Here is a 23,693-nt window from a genome sequence, read left to right on the forward strand (position 1 = left end):
TTAAACACTGCAGGTTGATTCAAGATTTATGTACAGCAACATCCCAATTAGTTTGAGCAGAAACTTGAGGGAAAAAAATGAACTTTTAGAGTAATTTTGAGTGAAGTTGTACCTGGATTGTTGATTGAGCCCAATGTGGAAAATCTTTGTCTCAGATTTTAGGCTGAGATCCAGTCCTTAATGATGTGTTGTCCTATAGCCAAGGTTGGCTCTAAAACAAACACGTTGACATAACACATCAGGCATGAAAACTCTTGCAGAGAAAAAGAAACCAGCCAAAAATCATGGCTCACTCAGGAACCAATGACCTCAGCAACAATAGCATGAAGGAACTACAGTGACCCTAATGGAGGCAATCTCTAAAATACTAAATGTAATGATCTTAGCAAAACCCAACATAGGGATTTTGGAGAGGACCATTGGCTCTCTAAAGGGCAACTGGCCTTACTAATAACACTCATAACCAGTAAATAAAAAGAAAAACTTAAACCTGTTCTACCATTTAGTTAGATCCTAGCTAAATTAGAACTTTAAATCAATTAATTACTTTTGATCCACATTTCTTGTTATTCTTAACCCTGAAAACTTAAAAAAACTGCCTTGAAAATTTCAAAGTTAAAATCACACAACACCAGGTTATAATTCAACAGATTTAATTGGAAGCACACTAGCTTTTGGAGCACCGCTCCTTCATCAGGTGATAGTGGAGGACACAATTCTAAGGCAGAGAATTTATAGCAAAAATTTAAAGTGTGATGTAACTGAAATTATACATTGAAAAATACCTTGATTGTCTGTTGAATCTTTCATCTGTTTGAATGCCACGTTTGAATATCTGTTTGAAATTTCACTTCTTTCACGTGTAAATCACAAAACCTTTTTTTAAAAGTTGCATTCTCAGGTTAGCTGTAACAATGGACGTTAGCTAGACATTATGTTGAAGGTGTTAGCCCCCTGCGTTCTCTGTCTACGTCATGATGTTTAGATTCATACAAGCCATTGATATAATAACTAAATAGTTTGGCTCTAATTTTAAACTAAATTTATTTGAGATTTCTCCACAGGAGAATAGTTTCTCCAAACGGTATCTACAATCTGGATTTTCATTTTCAACCCCTTTATTAGATCTCCACTCAATTTCTACCCAAGAATATACAAGCTAAGTTCATGCAAAGCTTCCCTCATAGTTTGATTTCTTGAACCCTGATATTAACCTGGAGAATCTACATTGCACTCATTCCCAATGACCACATATCTTCCCTGTATGCAATTACTTTATGCATATCCACATGCTTTTGATGATTTATGTTTCTAGAGTCATAGAGTCATTGAGATGTATAGCATGGAGACAGACCCTTTGGTCCAACTTGTCCATGCTGACCAGATATCCCAACCCAATCTAGTCCCACCTGCCAGCACCCAGCCCATATCCCTCCAAACCCTTCTTGTTCACGTACCCATCCACCTGCCTTTTTAATGTTGCAATTGTACCATCCTTCACCATATCCTCTGGCGGCTCATTCCATACATGTATCACCCTCTGTGTGAAAAGGTTGTCCTTTAGGTCTCTTTTATATCTTTCACCCCTCACCCTAAACCTATGGCTTGTAGTTCTGGACCCCTCCAACCCCAGGTAAAAGACGTCACCTATTTATCCTGTCCATGCCCCTCATGATTTTATAAACCGCTATGAGGTTACGCCTCAGCCTCCGAAGCTCCAGGGAAAACAGCCCTAGCATACTCAACCTCTCCCTACAGCGCAAATCCTCCAACCCTGGCAACGTCTTTATAAATCTTTTCTGAATCCTTTCAACTTTCACAATATCTTTCCAATAGGAAGGAGACCAGAACTGCACACAATATTCCAACAGTGGCCTAATTAATGTCCTGTACAGCCACAACATGACCTCCCAACTCTTGTACTCAATACTCTCACCAATAAGGCAAAACACACCAAACACCTTCTTCACTATCCTATCTACCTGCGATGCCACTTTCAAGGAGCTATAAACCTGCACTCCAAGGTCTCTTTGTTCAGCAGCACTCCCTAGGACATTACCTTTAAGTGTATAAGCTAAGCTTTGCTTTCCCAAAATGCAGCACCTTGTATTTATCTAAATTAAATTCCAACTGCCATTTCTCAGTCCATTGGCCCATCTGATCAAGCTCCCGTTGTGATCTGAGGTAACCTTCTTCACTGTCCACTACACCTCCAATTTTAGTGTCATCTGCAAACTTACTAACTATACCCCTTAGGTCTCATCCAAATCATTTATGTAAATGACAAAAAGTATTGGACCCAGCACCGATCCTTGTGCACTCCACTGGTCACAGGCCTCCGGTCTGAAAAACAACCCTCCACCACCACCCTCTGTCTTCTACGATTGAGCTAGTTCTGTATACAAATGGCTAGTTTTCCCTGTATTCAATGAGATCTAACCTTGTTAACCAGTCTCCCGTGGATCTTGTTGAACGCCTTACTGAAGTCCATATAGATCACATCTACTGCTCTGCCCTCATCAATCTTCTTTGCTACTTCTTCAAAAAACTTAATCAAGTTAGTGAGACATGATTTCCCTTGCACAAAACCATGTTGACTATCCCTAATCAGTCCTTGTCTTTCCAAATACATGTACACCCTGTCCCTCAGGATTCGCTCCAACAACTTGCCCATCACCGACGTCAGGCTCATTGGTCTATAGTTCCCTAGCTTGTCCTTACTACGTTTCTTAAACAGTGGCACCACATTAGCCAACCTTCAGTCATCTGGCACCTCACCCGCAACTATAGTTCTCTGGTCCTCCAACGTTTTAACCTCTAAGATGACATCATGGTTTCTTTTTCTCAAACTCTGATGTATAACTCCTTACTTCTCCACACTAAATTCCATCTGCTGTATTTTTTCTGAATTACTTATTGTGGCTGAGTTACACAAGCTACTAGATTGTCTGCGTTTAAAAATTGGGTGGGTGAAGAGACAGATGGGCAGATGGCAGGCAGCCCATATATTGAATTTAACAAGCATCCCCCAACTCTCATCCCCAAAACCTACTGGTGGGGAAATATTAAATCCAGATCAAATTCTAAGTCCTTTTGTAATGGTCCCAATTAGATGATTTATTTGGGTAAGGCACTGTGTGTTGGAGGATATACAGAGAGAATAATAATGCAATACTGTGTCACATTTTGTGTCATTAATTCTTTGGATTAACTGGGAAAAAATGCATTTGAAAGTCAGTATAAATATTACTCACATTCAAGTCTGATAAGTTGATACATTGAGTCAGAATTGAGTTGTCTGAATCATTCTCTGAATCCATCTGTTTTGCTTGTTGACAGGTTGGAAAGTCAATAACTGAAGCTGCCTCGAAGAGTAACCTGAAGAGAGTCACCCTAGAGCTTGGTGGGAAGAATCCTTGCATTGTGTTTGCTGACTCTGACTGTAAGAACAACTCTTGTTAGCTTTACAACTACATCTTTCTGAATTTTAGACATGTTACAGAGGAAAACATTCTCCCCCTCAGAATTGTGTACATCCAGATAAATTTAGATTAGCTTAGATTACTTACAGTGTGGAAACAGGCTCTTCGGCCCAACTAGTCCACACCGACCTGCCGAAGCACAACCCACCCAGACCCATTACCCTACATTTACCCCTTCATCTAACACTACAGATAAATTTAGATTAGATTAGATTAATTACAGTGTGGAAACAGGCCCTTTGGCCCAACAAGTCCACACTGACCCTCCGAAGAGAAACCCACCCAGACCCATTACCCTATATTTACCCCTTCACCTAACACTACGGGCAGTTTAGCATGGCCAGTTCGCCTAACCTTCTCAATCCCAATCTCCTGCTCTCTCTCCGTACTTCTAAATAAAATTTGCTATTGATTCTACTTCCATTGTTTCTGGCCGTGTACTTCATGCTTGGATCCTCTGATTTTTCATGCCACTTCCTCCATTTATATTTGACGATAATCCTAAATCATTGACTCACTAACCGATGCCAATAATTTTCCTGCCCTCTCTCATCAAATCACTTCATATATGTTGAATCCCCTTGTTAGAACCTTTTGTTACAATTCTGTTCCACATTGAGGATCTTGTTTCCTTGGTTTCTTCTCATCCCTAAAGCCTGTCAGCCTGAGATTATCTCAGTATTTCCATCCTTCTCTATCACCATATCCTTCCTAAAGTAAGAAGCCCAAAACTGAACAATGGGAGAGCCTGAATCTGCTTTCTGGCCAAGAGTTGACTCATTTATACTGATTGCATTTAAGAATGAGATGTGAACTATTGAAATATATAAAATTCTGCGGGGATTGGACAGGGTTGGTGCTTGGAAAATGTTTTCTCTTGAGAGGGAGAAAATTAGAATGTTTCACTCTGAGGGCTGTTAATCCAACCCCCAGAAATCAGTGAAGGCTGGATCATTGACTGAGTTAAATAGGTGCCTTATTGAACAAGGTGCTTAAGGGTATTTGAAGAGGGGGTTGAAAATGGATTTAACACCACACGACCTTGCAGAATGGCCTAAACATGGTTCTAAATCTATATCCCTATGGATAATGGAATAGAAAGCCTAAGGCTGTATCAGAACTGAGGGGTTCATACTCATGAGTGAGAGATTACAAAATGGGGTCCTACCCCATTAGTGTTTGAACCAAAAGACCAAAGGTCAAAGCTGTGCATGAAAGGAGAGGCCTGAAGAATAATTGACATTTGTCAGTGTGTTTAATCTCTCTGAACTGGAAATTTTCTCAGAGTTGCTGTTGCTGTGCCTTTATAACTGTGCTGGAGTTACACGGAAACAGTGTTTCCATCGCACTTTCATCAACACGGGTTCAATTCCCGACTCAGGCGACTGACTGTGTGGAGTTTGCACGTTCTCCCCATGTCTGCGTGGGTTTCCTCCGGGTGCTCCGTTTCCTCCCACAGTCCAAAGATGTGCGGGTCAGGTGAATTGGCCATGCTAAATTGCCCCTAGCGTTAGGTAAGGGGTAATATGTGGGGGTATGGGTGGGTTGCTCTTCGGCGGGTCGGTGTGGACTTGTTGGGCCGAAGGGCCTGTTTCCACACTGTAAGTAATCTAATCTAATCTAAACACAAGAGGAGAAGTCTGAGGAAATTGTTGGGTCTTGGTGTTTTCAAGTCAAACACTAACAGGGGACATTGCTAAGCAGACTGTTTCTCTTTTGCCCAGTGACCCTGGCAGTTGAGTGTGCCTCACAGGGAGCTTTCTTTAACCAAGGCCAGTGCTGCACTGCTGCTGCTCGGGTTTTTGTTGAGGAACCAATTTACGAGGAGTTCATTCGCCGCAGTGTGGAGTGGGTCAAAAAGCGAGTGGTGGGTAATCCTTTCGATCTACAAACTGAACAAGGACCTCAGGTAAGATAAAATCAGCAGCATTTGAAAAGACATTTTAGGACACAATGATTAGATCATCGACATAAACCTTCAAGGGAAACCTGAAGGAAGAATTTACATTTTGGGTGCTGGTTAATTCTATGGGGTCTGTTTTGTGTCTGCCCTTGTGGTTTCATTTCTTATTCTACACTGAAGTGTTGGCTGTGGGTCAGTTGGCAGTGTGTTGCCTTTGAGGTGGAGGTTGTGGGTTTAAGTTGAGAAAATTGAGCATGAAAAATCTAAATTGACACATTGAAGGAGTATTGCACTGTAAAAGGTGCCATTTTTCAGATGAGACGATGAGCTTGGCAGCTGTTTCAGCTAAATGGCAAAGATGCCATGGTAGAGCAGGGGAGCTGTCTGTAACATCTGACGAAATTCATCTTTCAATGATATTTTTAGATTAGATTAGACTTACAGTGTGGAAACAGGCCCTTCGGCCCAACAAGTCCACACCGACCCGCCGAAGCGCAACCCACCCATACCCCTACATTTACCCCTTACCTAACACTATGGGTAATTTAGCATGGCCAATTCACCTGACCCGCACATCTTTGTGACTGTGGGAGGAAACCGGAGCACCCGGGGGAAACCCACGCAGACACGGGGAGAACGTGCAAACTCCACACAGTCAGTCGCCTGAGTCGGGAATTGAACCCGGGTCTACAGGCGCTGTGAGGCAGCAGTGCTAACCACTGTGCCACCGTGCCGCCCTAAATTTCATGAAAATGAAATCACATTGCTGTTTCTAGGAGTTTCCAGTGCATAAATTAGCTGCTGGATTTCGTATACTGGAAAACGGCTATATTTCAGACCTACCTCATTGGCTGTAAAGCAGTGTGAGACATCCTCAGGTTGCTTCCTTTTTTATTTTTCAAGGTCAGAAGTCACACAACACCTGGTTATAGTCTAACAGGTCTTTTTGAAATTATAAGCTTTCGAGTGCTGCCCCTTTGTCAGGTGAAGTGCAGCAAAGCATACGGGTACAGAATTTATAGGCAGAGAGATCAATAGGCAGAGAGGTTAAGAGATCATACAGATGGTGTGAATGGAATGTCAATAAGCTGGATGATAAGTTTCTGCAGGTGATCAAAAGTGTCAGGTTTACCACACCATCTGACACTTTTGATCACCTGCAGAGACTTATCATTCAGTTTATCGACATTCCATTCACACCATTTGATTGATCTTTTAATCTCTCTGCCTATTGATCTCTCTGCCTATAAATTATGTACCTGTATGCTTTGCTGCACTTTACTTGACAAAGGAGCAGTGCTTTGAAAGTTTGTGATTTCAAATAAACCTGTTGAACTATAACCTGGTGTTGTGTCATTTCTGACCTTGTCTACCCCAGTCCAACACTGGCACATCGACATCTTTAGTTTCAAGCTGAAGATACTGAGTCCATTTTACACTTTTAATTAAATGTATTTAACAGTTCAAATCCTGGTAACCCATTTGGGAGCAGAGGAAGGGGTAAATTATGACTAGGTGTTAGGGAAAAGCTAGATCAATCGCAGGCCTATTATGTTACAGCTCAATCAGGGTGTCCAAGTTACTGTGGCAACTTTTACAGGCATGTTGTAGTTAGCATTCTTGGAATGTCAATGGTACAAGTTCAAATTGTGGCATGGTGGCTTAGTGGTTAGCACTGGTGCCTCACATCGCTAGGGACCAGAGTTCAATTCCTGCTGCAGTGACTGTCTGTGTGGTTTGCACATTCTCCCCGTGTCAGTGTGGGTTTCCTCCGGGTGCTCCAGTTTCCTCCTACAGTCCAAAGATGTGCAGGTCAGGTGAATTGGCCATGCTAAATTGCCCGCAGTGTTAGGTGCATTAGTCAGAGGTAAACGTAGGGGAATGGGTCTGGGTGGGTTACTCTCTGGAGGGTTGGTGTGGACTTATTGGGCTAAATGGCCTGTTTCCGCATTGGAGGGAATCTAATCAGTTAACGTTCCAGCACTTGGCTGACCAGGAATTTCTGCCGCTCTTTCTGCCTGCCATTGGTGTGTGCTGAAACAATTTACCATTTGATACTTAATCTGTCGGCTGCATTAAAAATTTAGCCTGGAGTGGGACATGAATCTAAAGCGTCAGACTCAGAGATAGGGTCATTCTCCACTGCAGCACAAGACCTCTTCTTTTTAAATGCCAGGCATGAGGTGGATTATTCTCAGAAGGAGAAAAAATTAGCCCATGATGGGGAAATAAATCTCGAGGTGAGGGGTAGGGGTCTACTGTACCCACATTAGGAGGCTGTGGGAGGTGATGAGTCATTCAGATTTTAAATATATTTGGATCAAAGATTTGGCAAAATGTAACCTCAGTGGTCTAACTCCCAATCCCAGGCTGTAGGGACATCCTGCTTTCCAAATGGAGAGGTGTGTATTGTCCTCGGAAATTACAAGATTAAACCATGTGTGAATGATGAAACTCAAAAACCATCATAAATACGACAGCCTTCAAAGATGGGTAATTAATCATTTGATGAGAAAATTCACTCATTCCACAATTATCTGACTTCTTATCTGCCTCTTCTGCCAAATCAAGATCTTTACATCATCACAAACTTGTTTGGGTCCATTATGAAATAACAAGATCATGCTGACATCTTTTAGATATTATTAAATTAGGATTATAGTGTGTGTCATTGCTAACACAACACAATAGATCTATTTGTCTAGCATTGTGTTACTGATGGAATGTTACTGTGTGGGATGTTTTCTTTGGATCAGCTGCCATTCATCAAAATTTCTGATATGAACTTCACGCAAAGGAAATAAATCCTAAAAATTAGTAAATGCATTCTTACTACAGGTGTGGATTAAATAATGACAAAAGTTACACATAACATTAGTGGGAGGGGCCTGTGAAATAAATGGAAACAGTATGTATTAAAAAATATTCAATCCTTTTACAGGCTATTGGTGATAGTTCACTGTCACTGGATTGAACTGTACTCCAAGTTTATAGGTTTGGATTAAATTGAGCCAGTCTCAGCTATAATCCTCAGCATATTAGAAACAGGCTATATAACCCAATGGGTCAATATTTGTGTTCATACCTCCAAGGACCTTTGAGTACCCTGCTCCCATAACGCTCTATTGTTTCCTCCATGTGTGAGCATCAGCTTAAATCAATCGCAATGTTTATTGCCTCATCTACACTCTGACAATAAAATGTACAGGGGAGGCAATGGCTTAGTGGTATTATCACTGGACTTAGCTAATGCTCTGGGGATCTGGGTTCAAATTTGGTCCTTGCAAATGGTGGCAATTGAATTCAGTAAAATATCTGGAATTAAGAATATAGTGATGATTATGAAACCATTGCTTATTGTTGTAAAAACACATGTGGTTTACTAATGTCTTTTAGGGCACCCTCCCCTTTCACCTTGGTATTGATTTAGATTAGATTAGATTACATTACTTACAGTGTGGAAACAGGCCCTTCGGCCCAACAAGTCCACACGACCCGCCGAAGCGCAACCCACCCATACCCCTATATTTACCTCTTACCTAACACTACGGGCAATTTAGCATGGCCAATTCACCTGACCCGCACATCTTTGGACTGTGGGAGGAAACCGGAGCACCCGGAGGAAACCCACGCAGACACGGGGAGAACGTGCAAACTCCACACAGTCAGTCGCCTGAGTCAGGAAGTGAACCCGGGTCTCAGGCGCTGTAAGGCAGCAGTGCTAACCACTGTGCCACCATGCCACCCACATTTACTTACATGGGATAATTTATTCTCTTTCTGGGAACAATCTGCTTCTTACCAGGAATTAAAAAATAAGTTTTGTGGTGCAGTGAAGAGTCTCTATACCTCTGAGCCTGGTCTGGGCTACATCTGACGCCATATCCATAGCAATGTAGGTGACTCTTAAGAGTCCTCTCAAATGGCCTAGCGAGTAACTCAGTTGTATCAATTGCTACAAAATCTCAAGCAAGAAATGAAACTGGACTGACCACCTGGCATTGACCTTGGCAAAGGAATAGACAGTGGCAGAAACATGCAAAGTGCTCCTTACATCTGGAGGCTAGTGCCAAAATGGGGAGAGCTGTCTCACTGACTAGTCAAGCAACAGCCTGACATAGACATACTCCCAGAATCATATCTTACAGACAATGTCCCAGACACCATCATCATCATCCCTGGATATGCCCTGTCCCACTGGCAGGACAGACCCAGGAGAGGTGGTTGAAGTGTATCAAGATAGAGTACCCTGGGAGTCCTTAACATTACTCTGGATACTGTGAAGTCTCATGGCATTAGGTTAAACCTGGCAAGCAAACATCCTGCTAATTACCATGGACTGTCCTCCCTCTGCTGGTGAATATATGTTCCTCCAGTGTGCAAAATGTACTCTGGGAGGGAGATATCAATGTCTACTACCAAGAGTGGCTCACCAGCAGCAGTACTGATCAAGCTGTTTGGATCCTAAAGGATATCCTGCTGGACTGGGTCTGTGGCAGGTGGTGAAGGAAGCACCATGAGGGAGAAACATGCTTGACCTCATCCTTACCAATCTGACAGCTGCAGATTCGTCTGCTCATGACAGTATCAGTAAAATGACCACTGCACAGTTCTTGTGGATAAGGCGTTTATCTTTCACTTTGAGAAAACTCTACAAATAATCATTTAATACCTTCTTCAGAGCTTCAACTGAACTGAACCTGCTGCCACCACACTTCAAGGCAATACATCCTATTCTCTAACTACTCACTGTGTAAAACAAGATTTGTCTTCCATCACATGTGTGCTTTTTGCAAATTAGTTTAGATCTATTTACTCTCATTATTCTTTTCCTTTTACAAACATAGTTTCTCTCTACCTACTCTATCCAGCACAGTCGCTATTTTGAAAACTTCTATAATTCTCTGCTTAGTCTTCCTTTCTCCAAGTAGAACAGTCCCAACTCCCTCAATCTATCCCCATAACTGAAACTTTTCATTTCTGGAAACATTCCTGTAAATCACTTCTGCATTCTCTGCAATGCATTCACTTCTTTAATAATGTGGTATATCCATAATTGTATACGATACTCCAGCTGAGATCTAACAAGTGTCTTATACAAGTTCAACATCATGTTCTTGCACTTGTACCCTAGGCCCCCATTAATAAAGCCAAAAATATTGTATGCTTTACTTACTGCTCTCCCTACCCATCCTAACACTTTCAATGATTTGTGCAGATATACATTCAAGTCCCTCTGCTCCTGTACCCACTTTAGGTTTATACCCCCTACTTAATGTTGTGTTTCAATGCTCTTCCAAGCAAAATGCATCTACCATCGATCTGGCCACTTCACCAACTTGTTTATATTATTTTAGAGTTCTACATTGTCCTCCTTACTGTTTACAATTCTTCCAAGTTTCATGTCATCTGCAAATTTTGAAATGGTCTCTTGCACACCAAAATCCAGCTCATTAATATATATTGATACAAGTAGGGATCCCAGGAAATAGAAACACAAAGTAAAGCAGACACTAGACACTAGACACAAACTAGACACTTGACCTGAGCAGACCTTGACCAAGCTTTAAGATTCTGATAGATACCAAGAACAGATCAATGATTGTCCCCCACCCTTTCTTGAGCCTTGCAAGTATTTTCTCTTCAAGATTTTTTTCCCAATTTCCTTTTGAAAACTCAAATGAACCAATCTCCACCAGCCTCTCAGGCGGTACATTCCACAACTGTTTCTACATATTACCTTTATTTTTGCTTGGTCAATCACCATAATACTTCATTCTCTGTTCTTAAGCCTTTTGTCAATGAAAACAGTTAATTTTGCTTGACTATCTCCTAGCTCAGAGCTGAAATGTGTTGCTGGAAAAGCGCAGCAGGTCAGGCAGCATCCAAGGAACAGGAAATTCAACGTTTCGGGCATAAGCCCTTCTTCAGGAATGAGGGCTTATGCCCGAAACGTCGAATTTCCTGTTCCTTGGATGCTGCCTGACCTGCTGTGCTTTTCCAGCAACACATTTTCAGCTCTGATCTCCAGCATCTGCAGACCTCACTGTCTCCTAGCTCATCATGACATTGAACATTTTTCCACACAGGTGCTGCACAAGCTGCTGTGTAGTTCCAGTATGCTCTGTTTGTTTTGGATTTTCGCCATCTGCAAAGTTTAGTTTTTGTGATGGACTTTAAAATATGATTTGAGCACAAGTAGAGTGCGGACTGATTTGGGAATGTGAGCAACTGAAAATTATAAAATCATCTATTGTCACGTGTATTCAATCTTCAATACAGTGAAAAGTGTGCACCATCACCACGCATAGTTGCCATTGAAACACAGAACATAGAACATTACAGCGCAGTACAGGCCCTTCGGCCCTCGATGTTGCGCCAACCTGTGGAACCAATCTGAAGCCCATCTAACCTACACAATTCCATTTTCATCCAATGACTATTTGAATGCCCTTAAAGTTTACAGTAACTTAAAAATAAAATAAAGAAAGGAAACTTAAAGAGAGTCCAACTTTTCCTTCTCCATTGCTACCATCACACTCTGGGCTTCACCAACCCACACCATGCAGCCACCAGAGTCCTGCTACAGGCATCCCCCAGCCCATGCCATGCACCACTGGAGTCCAGCTCTGAGTTTCATAGCCCATGCCATACCACTGCCAGAGATCTGCTCTGGGCTACATTGGCCCATGCCATGCAGCCATGAAGGGCTCACTCTATGTATAACTAAGAGTCCCGCTCTAGGCTTCACAGACCAGCCGAATCTGTAGACACATCGCCTCTGAAGATGCTGCTGCTGCTCCAGAACCCACCAAACAATAGAAGGCAAAGGAACATCACTGTAATCTCACCAACATTTATTCAGATCATGAATATAAACATGAAATAGAATAATGTTATTACCATTTAAGAATAAAACTGAAAAGGAAATAGAATAAACATCCGATTACAATGGTCAGCTCTTTGACAGAGAAGAGCTGTCAAAGCTGAGGGAAATGGGGAAATTGTTATATAAGATATACAGTATTTTTTAAAATGGAAGCCCTGAGATTTCACTTGAGCTCTGAGGCATCAACACAAGAGAGACAGAAAGCCTACTCTGTCCTGTCTGTCTCCTTCAGCCCACTGAAAATCTAAATGAATGTTCACACTACTTCTCAATGCCACAATGATCCATACAATGTCTGTGTAGAATGACCAATGGGTGACTCAGTAACATTATTGCAGATATTTGCTTATTGTTAACTCTGTTCAATATTGTAACACATAAAACACACTGAGTAAATATAGCAGCTTTTGCAACTTTGGAGGACAAAGCATTTAATTCCCATTTAACATGAGGTGAGAGCAAATTAAAAAGTAAAACCCTTCATAACAGAATTCTGTGATATTCAATAAACAAAATAAGTTTGCAATATTCTACTGCAGTTAGCAATGAATAAATTAATTGGTAATTATTTTAACTCCTGAAACAAGTTAGCGCATACTGAGTTTCTCTATAAAACTGTGGGCACCCAACACAGGATGATGGCAATGGAAAGTAGCTGGTAATATGTGACCACACCCTGAAAGTTCCTGCTTGTGAAAGGTTTTGTACTATCCACGAAACTCAATAGGGGGCTGGGAGTGAAGTCATGTCTCCAGATGAAGCTGCCTAGGGCAAGAGACTGAAACCAACAATAAGATACAGCTTTGTGCTCAGATTCTGATATCTTAACTGGAACATTGTAATTACTTGAAGCATTGTTGTGATACAAGAAGTCTACGTGTTATATTTTTGATTGCTGAATAAGATGGAGCTTCCTTTGACATGTTTCCAATGAATCATATCCATAGCTAAGTGGGACCATAGAAGGAGACAGACCTACTGAAAAGTTAAGGGAGCCACAGTAGATCAGATTTTCGACCACTTAAGCCTTTCAGCAGGCTCTCTGAACCTTCATATCAGGTATGAAGGAATGACACCTGTTGTGGCTGGGGGCTGTTCCATCATGTTGGACTGTCAGTGTATGAATAGGAGATACATCTCCTCACTTGTATTCCCTCCCTTTCTGACAGATATAATTAAGTGGAACACTCCTAATAAGCTGTGGTTAAAGCTGCAGTTGCCAGCATAAAACTAGATGAGGCCTGTTTGTGCAAGTCTACTGTCAAGTTAACATCTCTCACCACTTCTCTCATTTCTCTCAACATAGATAGACCAAGTTCACTTTGACAAAATCATGGAACTAATAGAGAGTGGCAAGAAAGAAGGAGCCAAGCTGGACGCTGGTGGCTGTGCCATTGGAGATGTAGGTCATTACATTCAGCCGACAGTGTTCTCAGAGGTGACAGACAACATGCGCATTGCAAAGGAGGAGGTACCGTCACTTCAGAGTAATAACTGACAGTATCAACTTGGCAATTAAATAGGTGTCACCTAAATCTTTCATATTTCACAGATTTTTGGTCCAGTGCAAGTGATACTGAAATTTAAAAACACCGAGGAGGTCATTAGAAGAGCCAACAACAGTGAATTTGGACTGACAGCAGGAGTGTTCACCAGGAACATCAACAAAGCATTGACTGTCGCCTCTGCCCTTCAGTCTGGAACCGTCTGGTAAAAACAAAACACATTTTATCTGAAATATCAATTTTCAGCATCTTGTTTCAGTTTGATGCAGCAGACAGAGTGGCATCCTGGTCTTTCTAGATGAGCAATCCAAAGATCCAGGCTGATGTTCTGGCAGCTGCAATTAGATTCATAGAGTCATAGAGATGCACAGCATGGAAACAGACCCTTCGGTCCAACTTCTCCATGCCGACCAGATATCCTAGGAATTTAAAGTGAATTAATGAAATCTGCAATTTAAATATAAAGCTATTTTTACTTGTGACTTTAAACCAGCTGCCAATTGTTTTAATTGCTGTCCTTTAAGGAAGGCATCCTGAGGGAAGCCATCCTTACCTGATGTGACTTGCACATGACTCCAGACCCACAGGATGTGGTTTGCTCTTAAATGCCTTCTGGAATGGCCTAGCAAGCCCCTCGGTGAGACAGTTAGGGATAGGCAATGTTGGCCTAGGAGTTGTTTTGAAGAAGTAACAAAGAAGTAATAATGAAGGCAGAGTGAGGAAGTGATCTATGTGGACTTCATCATTAAGATGTTTGGCAAGGTAGACTGGTTAGCAAGGTTAGATCAGATGGAATACAGAAAGAACTAGCCATTTGGATACAGAACTGGCTCGAAGGTAGGAGACCACCAGTGACTATCATCAATGGGTTATTCAGGAGAACTCTGGTTCAGTGGGAGTTGAGAGTGAGTTTCCTGCATTCTCAGGGCCACATTCCTTAGTTTGACATTAAACATGATGCTAGGACAGAGTAAGAATAAGAGGTACTGTAACAGAGATGTGTAAAATTGAGGGTTTTCCTAGAGTAGCGCAATTGTTTTCATTGACAGGAAAATTGATAACAGGAGACTAGAAATGAGAGAGGAGGAATGATTACACAGTGAGTTGCTGTATTTGAAAATGCACAATTTAAGAAAGTGGTGAAGCAGATATAAATCATAACATCCAAAAGGGAATAGCGTCAATACTTGAAAAGAGGGAAATTTCAAGGGTTAGCAGGAAGAGGGGAGGAAGTGAAACTAAGTGGATAGATCTTTCAAAGAGTTGGTGCAGCCAGGTATGATGGTCCAAATAGCCTCTTTCTGTTTGTGTAAGACTCAATGAGTTATTCTAATGTGGAACTTTCACTTGCTCCTGTCCATGGTTTTGAAACCATGTTTGACATATTCAGTAGTGGTAGCTTGATTGATTGATGAAGGGCTTATGCCCGAAACGTCGAATTTCCTATTCCTTGGATGCTGCCTAACCTGCTGTGCTTTAACCAGCAACACATTTTCAGCTGATTGACACTACACCCATGAGCATGGATGCTCCTTCAACCACCAATCCTCAGTAGCAGCAGTGTGTACTCCTTCACTGTCCCTAGGTCAACATTCTGGAATTCCCTCCCTAATGGCATTATGGGTCAACCCACAGCAGGTGGACTGCAGCAGTTCACGAATGCAGCTCACCATCACCTTCTCAAGGGTATCTCAGGATGGGAAAAAAATGCTGGCCCAGCCAGCAACACCCACATCGCACAAAAAGTTCCCTGAGAATGTAACATTTAGAATGGATTAAGGGGAACCAATTGATTATTGTATTTGGATTTCAAAAGACATTCAATAAAGTGACATACAAAAGGTTACTGTACACATTAATTTCCAACTAATATTTTCTTACTGGGGCAAGAGAAAAGGATATGATATTAGCTCTGATATGTCAGCAAGGTGAGAGGATTGCTTTCTATTTACTCATGGGATGTTGGCATTACTGGCTAAGCTACCTTTTATTACCCATGGGGTGGGCATGGTGTCTCAGTGATTAGCACTGCTGCGACACACTGTAGGAAGTCTAATCTAATCTAATTCCTAATTGCCCAGAGGGGAATTAAGTGTCAACCACATCATGTTGGTCTGAAGCCACAGCTAGGCCAGACCAGATAAGGATGGCAGATTTCCTTCCCTGAAGGACATTAGTGAACCAGATGGATTTTTTCCAACAATCGACAATGGTTTCATAGTCATCATTAGACTCTTAATTCCAGATACTTATTGAATTCAAATTAAATAAATGCCATGGCAGGATTTGATCCCAGGTCCCCAGAACATTATGTGGGTCTCTGGATTAATCACCCAGCAATAATACCACTGGACCATCATCTCCTCAGGAACTAACAGGAAAATGAGAGGCAGGAAAAATGATCATTTTTAGGTTGGTAGCTGTAACTAGTGGAGTGCAGCAGGGATTGATGCTGGGGCCTCAATTATTCACACGCTATCTATTAATGACCTAGAGGAAGGTACCAACTGAATTGTAGCAAACTTTGCAGATCGTCAGTAGGAAAGCAAGTTTTGTGCTGTATACAAAATGTCTGCAAAGAGATATGGATAGGTTAAGCAAGTCAGGAAAAAAACTGGCAAATCAACTATGATGTAGGAAATTGTGAGGTTGTTCATTTTTGTCAGGATGAACATAGAAGATAGAACAGAGAACATTACAGTGTCTACAGGCCCTTCGGTCCTCAATGTTGCACCACCCTCTGAAACCAATCTGAAGCCCATCTAACCTCCAATTTTCCATTCTCGTCCATATGCCTATCCAATGACCATTTAAATGCCCTTAAAGTTGGCAAATCTACAACTGTTGCAGGCAGTGCATTCCATCCCGCTACTACTCTCTGAGTAGAAACACTACCTCTGACAACTGTCCTATATCTATCACCCCACAATTTGAAGCTATGCTTCCTTCTGCTAGCCATCACTATCCTAGGAGAAAGGCTCTCACTATCCACCCGTCTGACCCTCTGATTATCTTACATGTTTCAATTAAGTCACCTCTCAACCTTCTTCTCTTGAATGCAAACAGCCTCAAGTCCCTCAACCTTTCCTCATACAGCCTTCCCTCCATACCAGGCAACATCCTAGTAAATCTCCTCTTAACCCTATCCAAAGCTTCCACATATTTCCTTTAATGCAGTGACCAGAATGCAATATAGTTCTGCACGCAAACTCCAAGTGCGGTCGCACCTGAGTTTTGTACAACTGCAGCATGACCTCATGGTTCCAAAACTCGATCCCTCTGCTAATAAAAGCCAACACACCTTATGCCTTTTTAACAGCCCTATCGACTTGGGTGGCAACTTTGAGGGATCTATGTACATGGATACCAAGATCTCTGCTCATCTGCACTGCCAGGAATCTTACCATTTGCCCAGTACTCTACATTCCTGTTGCTCCTTCCAAAGTGAATCACCAGTACAACATCCTTTGGCACTATCCACAACTGTACCGATTTTAGTGTCATCTGTAAATTTACTAAGCCATCCTTCTTCACCCTCATCCAGGTCGTTTATAAGAATGAACAGCAGTGGACCCAAAACAGATCCTGAACACTACTAACTGAACTCCAGGATGAACATTTCCCACCAACCACCATCCTCTGTCTTCTTTTCAGCTAGCCAATTTTGATCCAAAACTACACCTACTATAGACCAATAAACTAAACCAATTACAACATACAAAAAACACTTGATGGAAGACTCTCCCCCTGCCAATAGGGTGCACTACCCACATACACCTCCATAGCTCCTTCTGTCTGGAGCTGCACCCAACATCCAGGCGAAGGATAAAAGACACAAATATTATGAACAAAGAAATTAAAAATGGCATTTCAACCCCCCCCCCCCCCATACACTAACCTCCAATTATCACTGGAAAAAAAATCCAACAACACTTTCCAGAATATAATTATAAAAAGAAAGAATAAGGAAAAAGAAAGGATAAAATAAGAGGAAAGAAAAGAGAACCATTATTCTTCATGTTACTTCGACCATTCAGTCTATTTCAAAGTGTCCAAAGTGTTCTTTGCTTTTTCTGATGAGTCAAACACATGCACGGACCCTTTGTGACTAAAACGGAGCACAGCTGGTACCTTGTGGAGTATTGAATATCCAGAACCCTCAATCTCTTCATTACTTCATCAAAGGTCTTCCTCTTGTGGACCACAGCCACAGAAAAGTCTTGACAAAAACATAATCTTGAATCCCTTACAAATCAGGGCCTGTGGATCCTTCCCCAATGATCTGGAAGATTCTAATACCTTTAGCTTGCTCCTTCCAAAGTGAATCACCTCACACTTTTCCACATTAAACTCCACTTGCCACCTCTCAGCCCAGCTCTGCAGCTTATCTAAGTCCCTCTGTAGCCTACAACATCCTTCAGTACTATCCACAACTCCACTGACCTTAGTGTCATCCACAAATTTACTAACACACCCTTCTACAACCTCACCTAGGTCATTTATAAAAATGACAAATAGCAGTGGACCCAAAACAGCTCCTTGCGGTACACCAATAGTGACTGAACTCCAGGATGAATATTTCCCATCAACCACCACTCTCTGTCTTCTTTCAGCTAGCCAATTTCTGGTCCAAACCGCTATATCACCCTCAATCTCATGCCTCCGTATTTTGTGCAATAGCCTACCATGGAGAACATTATCAAATGCCTTACTGAAATTCATGTACACCACATCAATGGCTTTACCCTCATCCACCTCTGTTTGGTCACCTTTTCAAAGAACTCAGTAAGGTTCGTGAGGCACGACCTACCCTTCACAAAACCATGTTGACTATCCCTAATCAACTTATTCCCTTCAAGATGATTATAAATCTATCTCTTATAAGCTTTTCCAATTCTTTACCAACAACCAAAGAAAGGCTCACTGGTCTATAATTACCAGGGTCGTCTCTACTCCCCTTCTTGAACAAAAAATGAATATTATATAAAAGAAATGAGACTGCAGAATGCTGCAATACAGAGGATCTACATCAATATCTTTGGACATAAATTACAAAAAAAAGCATGTCAGTATATATATATCGGAATGCAAATGGAATGTCGGTCTTTATTGCAAGGGTTGGGCTGATGGAGTATACGTTTGTGAGAAGATTTGTAGCTCGGGTGCTCATTGTTGTGGTTCTGTTCGCCAAGCTGGGAATTTGTGTTGCAGATGTTTCGTCCCCTGTCTAGGTGACATCCTCAGTGCTTGGGAGCCTCCTGTGAAGCGCTTCTGTAAATGCCGGAGGAAGCATCACAGAAGCACTTCACAGGAGGGTCCCAAGCACTTTGAACACCTACGGGCGAGAGACACTAAGACAAGCCAGGAAATGGGAATCCTGTGCCAACCGCCTAAGCGCCACATATGAACAACTCCGGTTCCTGCATGAATGCTGAAAGAATCAAATCCTTCCACCATGTGTCAGATACAGGACCACCAGTCAACAACCCACAAGCCAGGGACACAGCCAGACAGAATGGATTCAGGATGATCCAGGTAATGATTGCAGACGCTCACAACAGACTTCACAAATACAGACAAAAAATTGCGTGCCAAAAATCGTTAATTTCAAACACCAATCAGGAATGGACCCGGACCATAGAACAGGCTGTCACCATAGGACAGAACAGGACCACACACTGCAAAAAAAGGGCACTAAAAGAAAAAATGGCCAAACTAACACACAACGAAGAGGACACCACAACACACACCTGGGTTAAAAACCTCTCCCACAGACAGCTCACAGACATGGAAAGAACAATACTGGCCAAGGGACTCAACCACAACCACAGGGCTGCCAAGACAGCAGACTTCCTAGCAGCACTAGAATGCACACTCAAGAACAATGGACTGACAGAAGAGACACAACAATCAGTGAGACAAAGTATCGTATCACTGATAATAGGGAAAAGACAAACACATAACCTCAACACCAAGGAGAGGGAAGCACTAAAATCACTAAGAAACGATAAGAACATAATCATGCTACCAGCAGACAAAGGTAGAATGACGGTCATCCTGGACAAAACAAAAAACATCCAAAAAGCGCAACAACTACTTGCAGATACCAACACCTACCAAAAGAGGGAGTTTGACCCCACCCCACGGTTCACCAATAGGATAAACAACACACTGAGGAACCTACAAAAAAACGGACAGATAACCAGGTTTGAATGAAACCTGAAAGCAACAACATCCCCCACCCCCCCCCCCCCCACCCCCCGCCCCGATTCTATGGACTACCTAAAGTGCACAAACCAGACATCCCACTCAGACCCATAGTATCACTACCAGGGACACCATCACACAAACTGGCCAAAGAACTACAGCAGAAACTGAAACACCTGATCAGCGGATCCAGACACTCTATACAATCAACACAGGAATTCTTGGACATCATCAGAAATATACACATAGATAAGGAAGAAACCATAGTCTCATTCGATGTAACGGCACTGTTCACCTCTATCGACAAAACCCTAACCAGAGAAACAATAGCCAACTTGCTGGACATACAGACAACAAGACGGGGAACCTATCAACAAAGACTGCATACTCAAACTACTGGACCTGTGCCTCACAACACACTTCACATTCAACCACCAAATATATGATCAAATCAATGGCACACCCATGGACTCACCCATCTCTGGACTCATAGCAGAAGCGGTAATACAAAGATTAGAACACAAATTCAACCCCAACTCGGGTCAGATATGTGGATGACACCTTCGTAATCATTAAAAACACAGAAATAGAGAACCACACCCGGTCATCAACGCCACACTCACAGGAATCCGATTCACTAGAGAGGAAGAAAAGGACAACCAACTCCCATTTCTAGACGTGATGGTACAGCGAACACCTAACGGAGAATTCACCACAAAGGTATACAGGAAAGCCACACACACAGACCAAGTCCTGAACTACGAAAGCAACCACCCCAACACACACAAAAGAAGTTGCATCAAGACACTATTCAAAAGGGCCACAACACACTGCAGCACACCAGAACTGCAAAAAGAGGAAGAAGAACACCTATACAATATATTCGCCAAAAACGGATACCCGTGCAATTTCATCAACAGATGCTTAAGGGAAAGACAACGGAACGAGGACATGCCGCAAGCCAAAGGACTAGCCACACTACCATACATCAAGAGCATTTCCGAATTGACAGCCAGACCACTGCGACCACTAGGACTCATAACAGCACACAAACCAACAGTCACTCTCAGACAACAACTCACCAGGACGAAGGACCCGATACCCAGCCTGAACTAAACCAATGTAGTGTATAAAATCCTATGCAAGGACTGCACAAAACACTACATAGGACAAACAGGAAGACAGCTAATGATCCGCATCCATGAACACCAACTAGCCACGAAATGACATGACCAGCTATCCTTAGTAGTCACACACTCAGATGACAAGCAACATGAGTTCGACTGGGACAACACTACTATTATAGGACAAGCCAAACAGAGAACAGCCAGGAATTCCTAGAGGCATGGCATTCATCCACAGATTCAATCAATAAGCACATCGACCTGGACCCAATATACCGGCCACTGCAGCGGACAGCTCGACCTGAAAACTGAAGCAGCAGATACAAATCCCTATAAATGCCGGAGAAAACATCACAGAAGCGCTTCACAGGAGGCTCCCAAGCACTGAGGATGACACCTAGACAGGGGACGAAACGTCTGCAACACAAATTCCCAGCTCGGCAATGATGGAGTATAAAAACAGGGAAGTCTAGCTACACCAGTACAGAGCACTCATGAGAATGCAGGAGTACTGTGTATAATTTTCATCTCCTTACATAAAGAGAGATGATCTTGTATTGGTGACAAATTAGAGAAGGTACTCGGTGATTCCTGGGATGAAGCTTATGAGGAAAGTTTAAGCAGGTTGAATCAATACATTTTGGAGTTTAGAAGGATGGGAAGTGAATTTGTTGAAACGTTAATTATTCCGAATACATTTGTTAGGGGAGACATTGAATATTTCCCCATATACAGATGTATGGAACTAAGGGGCACAAATTAAAAAGAGGTCTCTCATTTAAGATCGAGGTGAGATGGAATTTCTTTTCTCAGAGTCATAGAGTCACAGAGATGTACAGCTCAGAAACAGACTCTTCAGTCCAACTCCTCCACGCTGACCAGATATCCTAAATTAATCTAGTCCTATTTGCTAGCACATGGCCCATATCCCTCTAGACCCTTCATGTACCCATCCAGATGCCTTCTGAATGTTTTAATTGTACCAGCCTCCACCACCTCCTCTGGCAACTCATTCCATACACACACCAACCTCCGCATGAAAAAGTTGACCTTTAGGTCCCTTTTAAATCTTTCCCCTCTCACCATAAACCTATGCCTGCTAGTTCTGAACTCTCCCACCCTAGGGAAAAAATTCTCATAAAAAGCAAGCCAAGGAATAAGTTGCACCAATTACCTTCCATTTTCTAATCATTAAAATGAAGATTGTGTCATACCAAAGAAGAAATTAATAAAAACTTTAAAGATATTTGTTATGATAGTTGTAAATAAAGACTATCAGATTTCACTGGCCACCATTTGATTACTATACCAGAGGCATTTCATGGACTAAAATGTTTTCAAAACAACATAAAAGAACAGATATTGGCTAAAATAGCTGCCATGATCACCTGACCACAGATTGAGGGAAGTCTAGGACATCAATATAGAAAAAGTAAAACTATCTGCCCTGAAATTATCATTTTATCAAAAGACAACTGAGTCAGTAGTTGTGAAAATAAGGTCTGCATTTCTCAGACTTAAGTGACATCTTCCTTTTTTAAATTTTGCACTCTGATTTTAGACTACCTAACCAGGGGAAACAGCTTACCTGCCTATCCCTTTCATTATTTTAAAACAAAGAATTGCAGATGCTAGAAATCTGAAACAAAAACAGAATTTCTGGAGGACCTCAGCAAGTCCGGCAGTATCCTAGGAGAGAAAGCAGAGCCAACACCCTGGACCCAGTGACCCCTCCACAGAACGTTCTGTAGAAGGGTCACTAGATCCAAAATATCAACTCCAGCCTCACTTTACAGATACCATCAGACCATCCAAGTCTTTCCAGCAACTTCTGCCCTTGTTTTAAATATGTCGTAGGTTTCAATCAGTTCATTTCTCATTCTTCAAAACTTAAGAGAATACTCATCTAGTTTGCCCAACCACTCTTCATAACAGAGTCCTGCTATCCTGGGAACAGGTTGGTAAACATTTATTGCACTCCCTCTGTGGAAATATCTTTTCTGAGACCAAAAAATGCACAATATTCCATGTGTGGTCTAACCAATTCAATTGTAGTAAAGTTTCAAGACTTCTGAACATGAGTCCTTTCACAGTAACTCGAAACATTCCATTGACATTCTCAAAAGCTTGCTACATTTGCATGTAAGTCTTCATTGACTTATCAACACAGACCTGAAAATGTGTTGCTGGAAAAGCGCAGCAGGTCAGGCAGCATCCAAGGAACAGGAGAATCGACGTTTCGGGCATAAGCCCTTCACAGACATCTTGGTCGCTTTTACGTCTACATATTCCAACTTCTTTCCATTAAAGAAATTACCTGAAGACTGTTTCTCCTAAATTGGATAACCTCACATTTTTGCACCTGCCATGCTCTTGCCCATTCACTAAGCCTGACCTAATCCTTCTGAAGCTGCTTTATATCTTAATCACACAATGCATTCTCACTTACCTTTGTGACTTCTGCAAATGTAGAAATACTTTTTTGGTCCCCACCTCCGAAACATTTATATATTTTGTAAATATGGACTGAATCTTGCAAGACCCATTAATTACAGCCTGCCAATGTTTTTTGTGTGTTAGTCA

General features: G+C 41.9%; 1 protein-coding gene across 1 annotated transcript in view; it reads left to right on the top strand.

Annotated features, from left to right (window-relative positions):
- Positions 1-23,693, top strand: part of aldh1a3 (aldehyde dehydrogenase 1 family, member A3) — a 141,903-nt gene that overhangs the window by 102,930 nt on the left and 15,280 nt on the right. The window contains exons 8-11 of the mRNA XM_060853368.1: positions 3,340-3,442; positions 5,207-5,391; positions 13,581-13,745; positions 13,827-13,984. Coding sequence (XP_060709351.1) covers positions 3,340-3,442; positions 5,207-5,391; positions 13,581-13,745; positions 13,827-13,984 — 611 coding nt within the window. The remainder of the gene's footprint in view (positions 1-3,339; positions 3,443-5,206; positions 5,392-13,580; positions 13,746-13,826; positions 13,985-23,693) is intronic.

The sequence above is a fragment of the Hemiscyllium ocellatum genome, chromosome 39 (assembly GCF_020745735.1).
Source record: "Hemiscyllium ocellatum isolate sHemOce1 chromosome 39, sHemOce1.pat.X.cur, whole genome shotgun sequence".
NCBI classification, from domain to species: Eukaryota; Metazoa; Chordata; class Chondrichthyes; order Orectolobiformes; family Hemiscylliidae; genus Hemiscyllium; species Hemiscyllium ocellatum.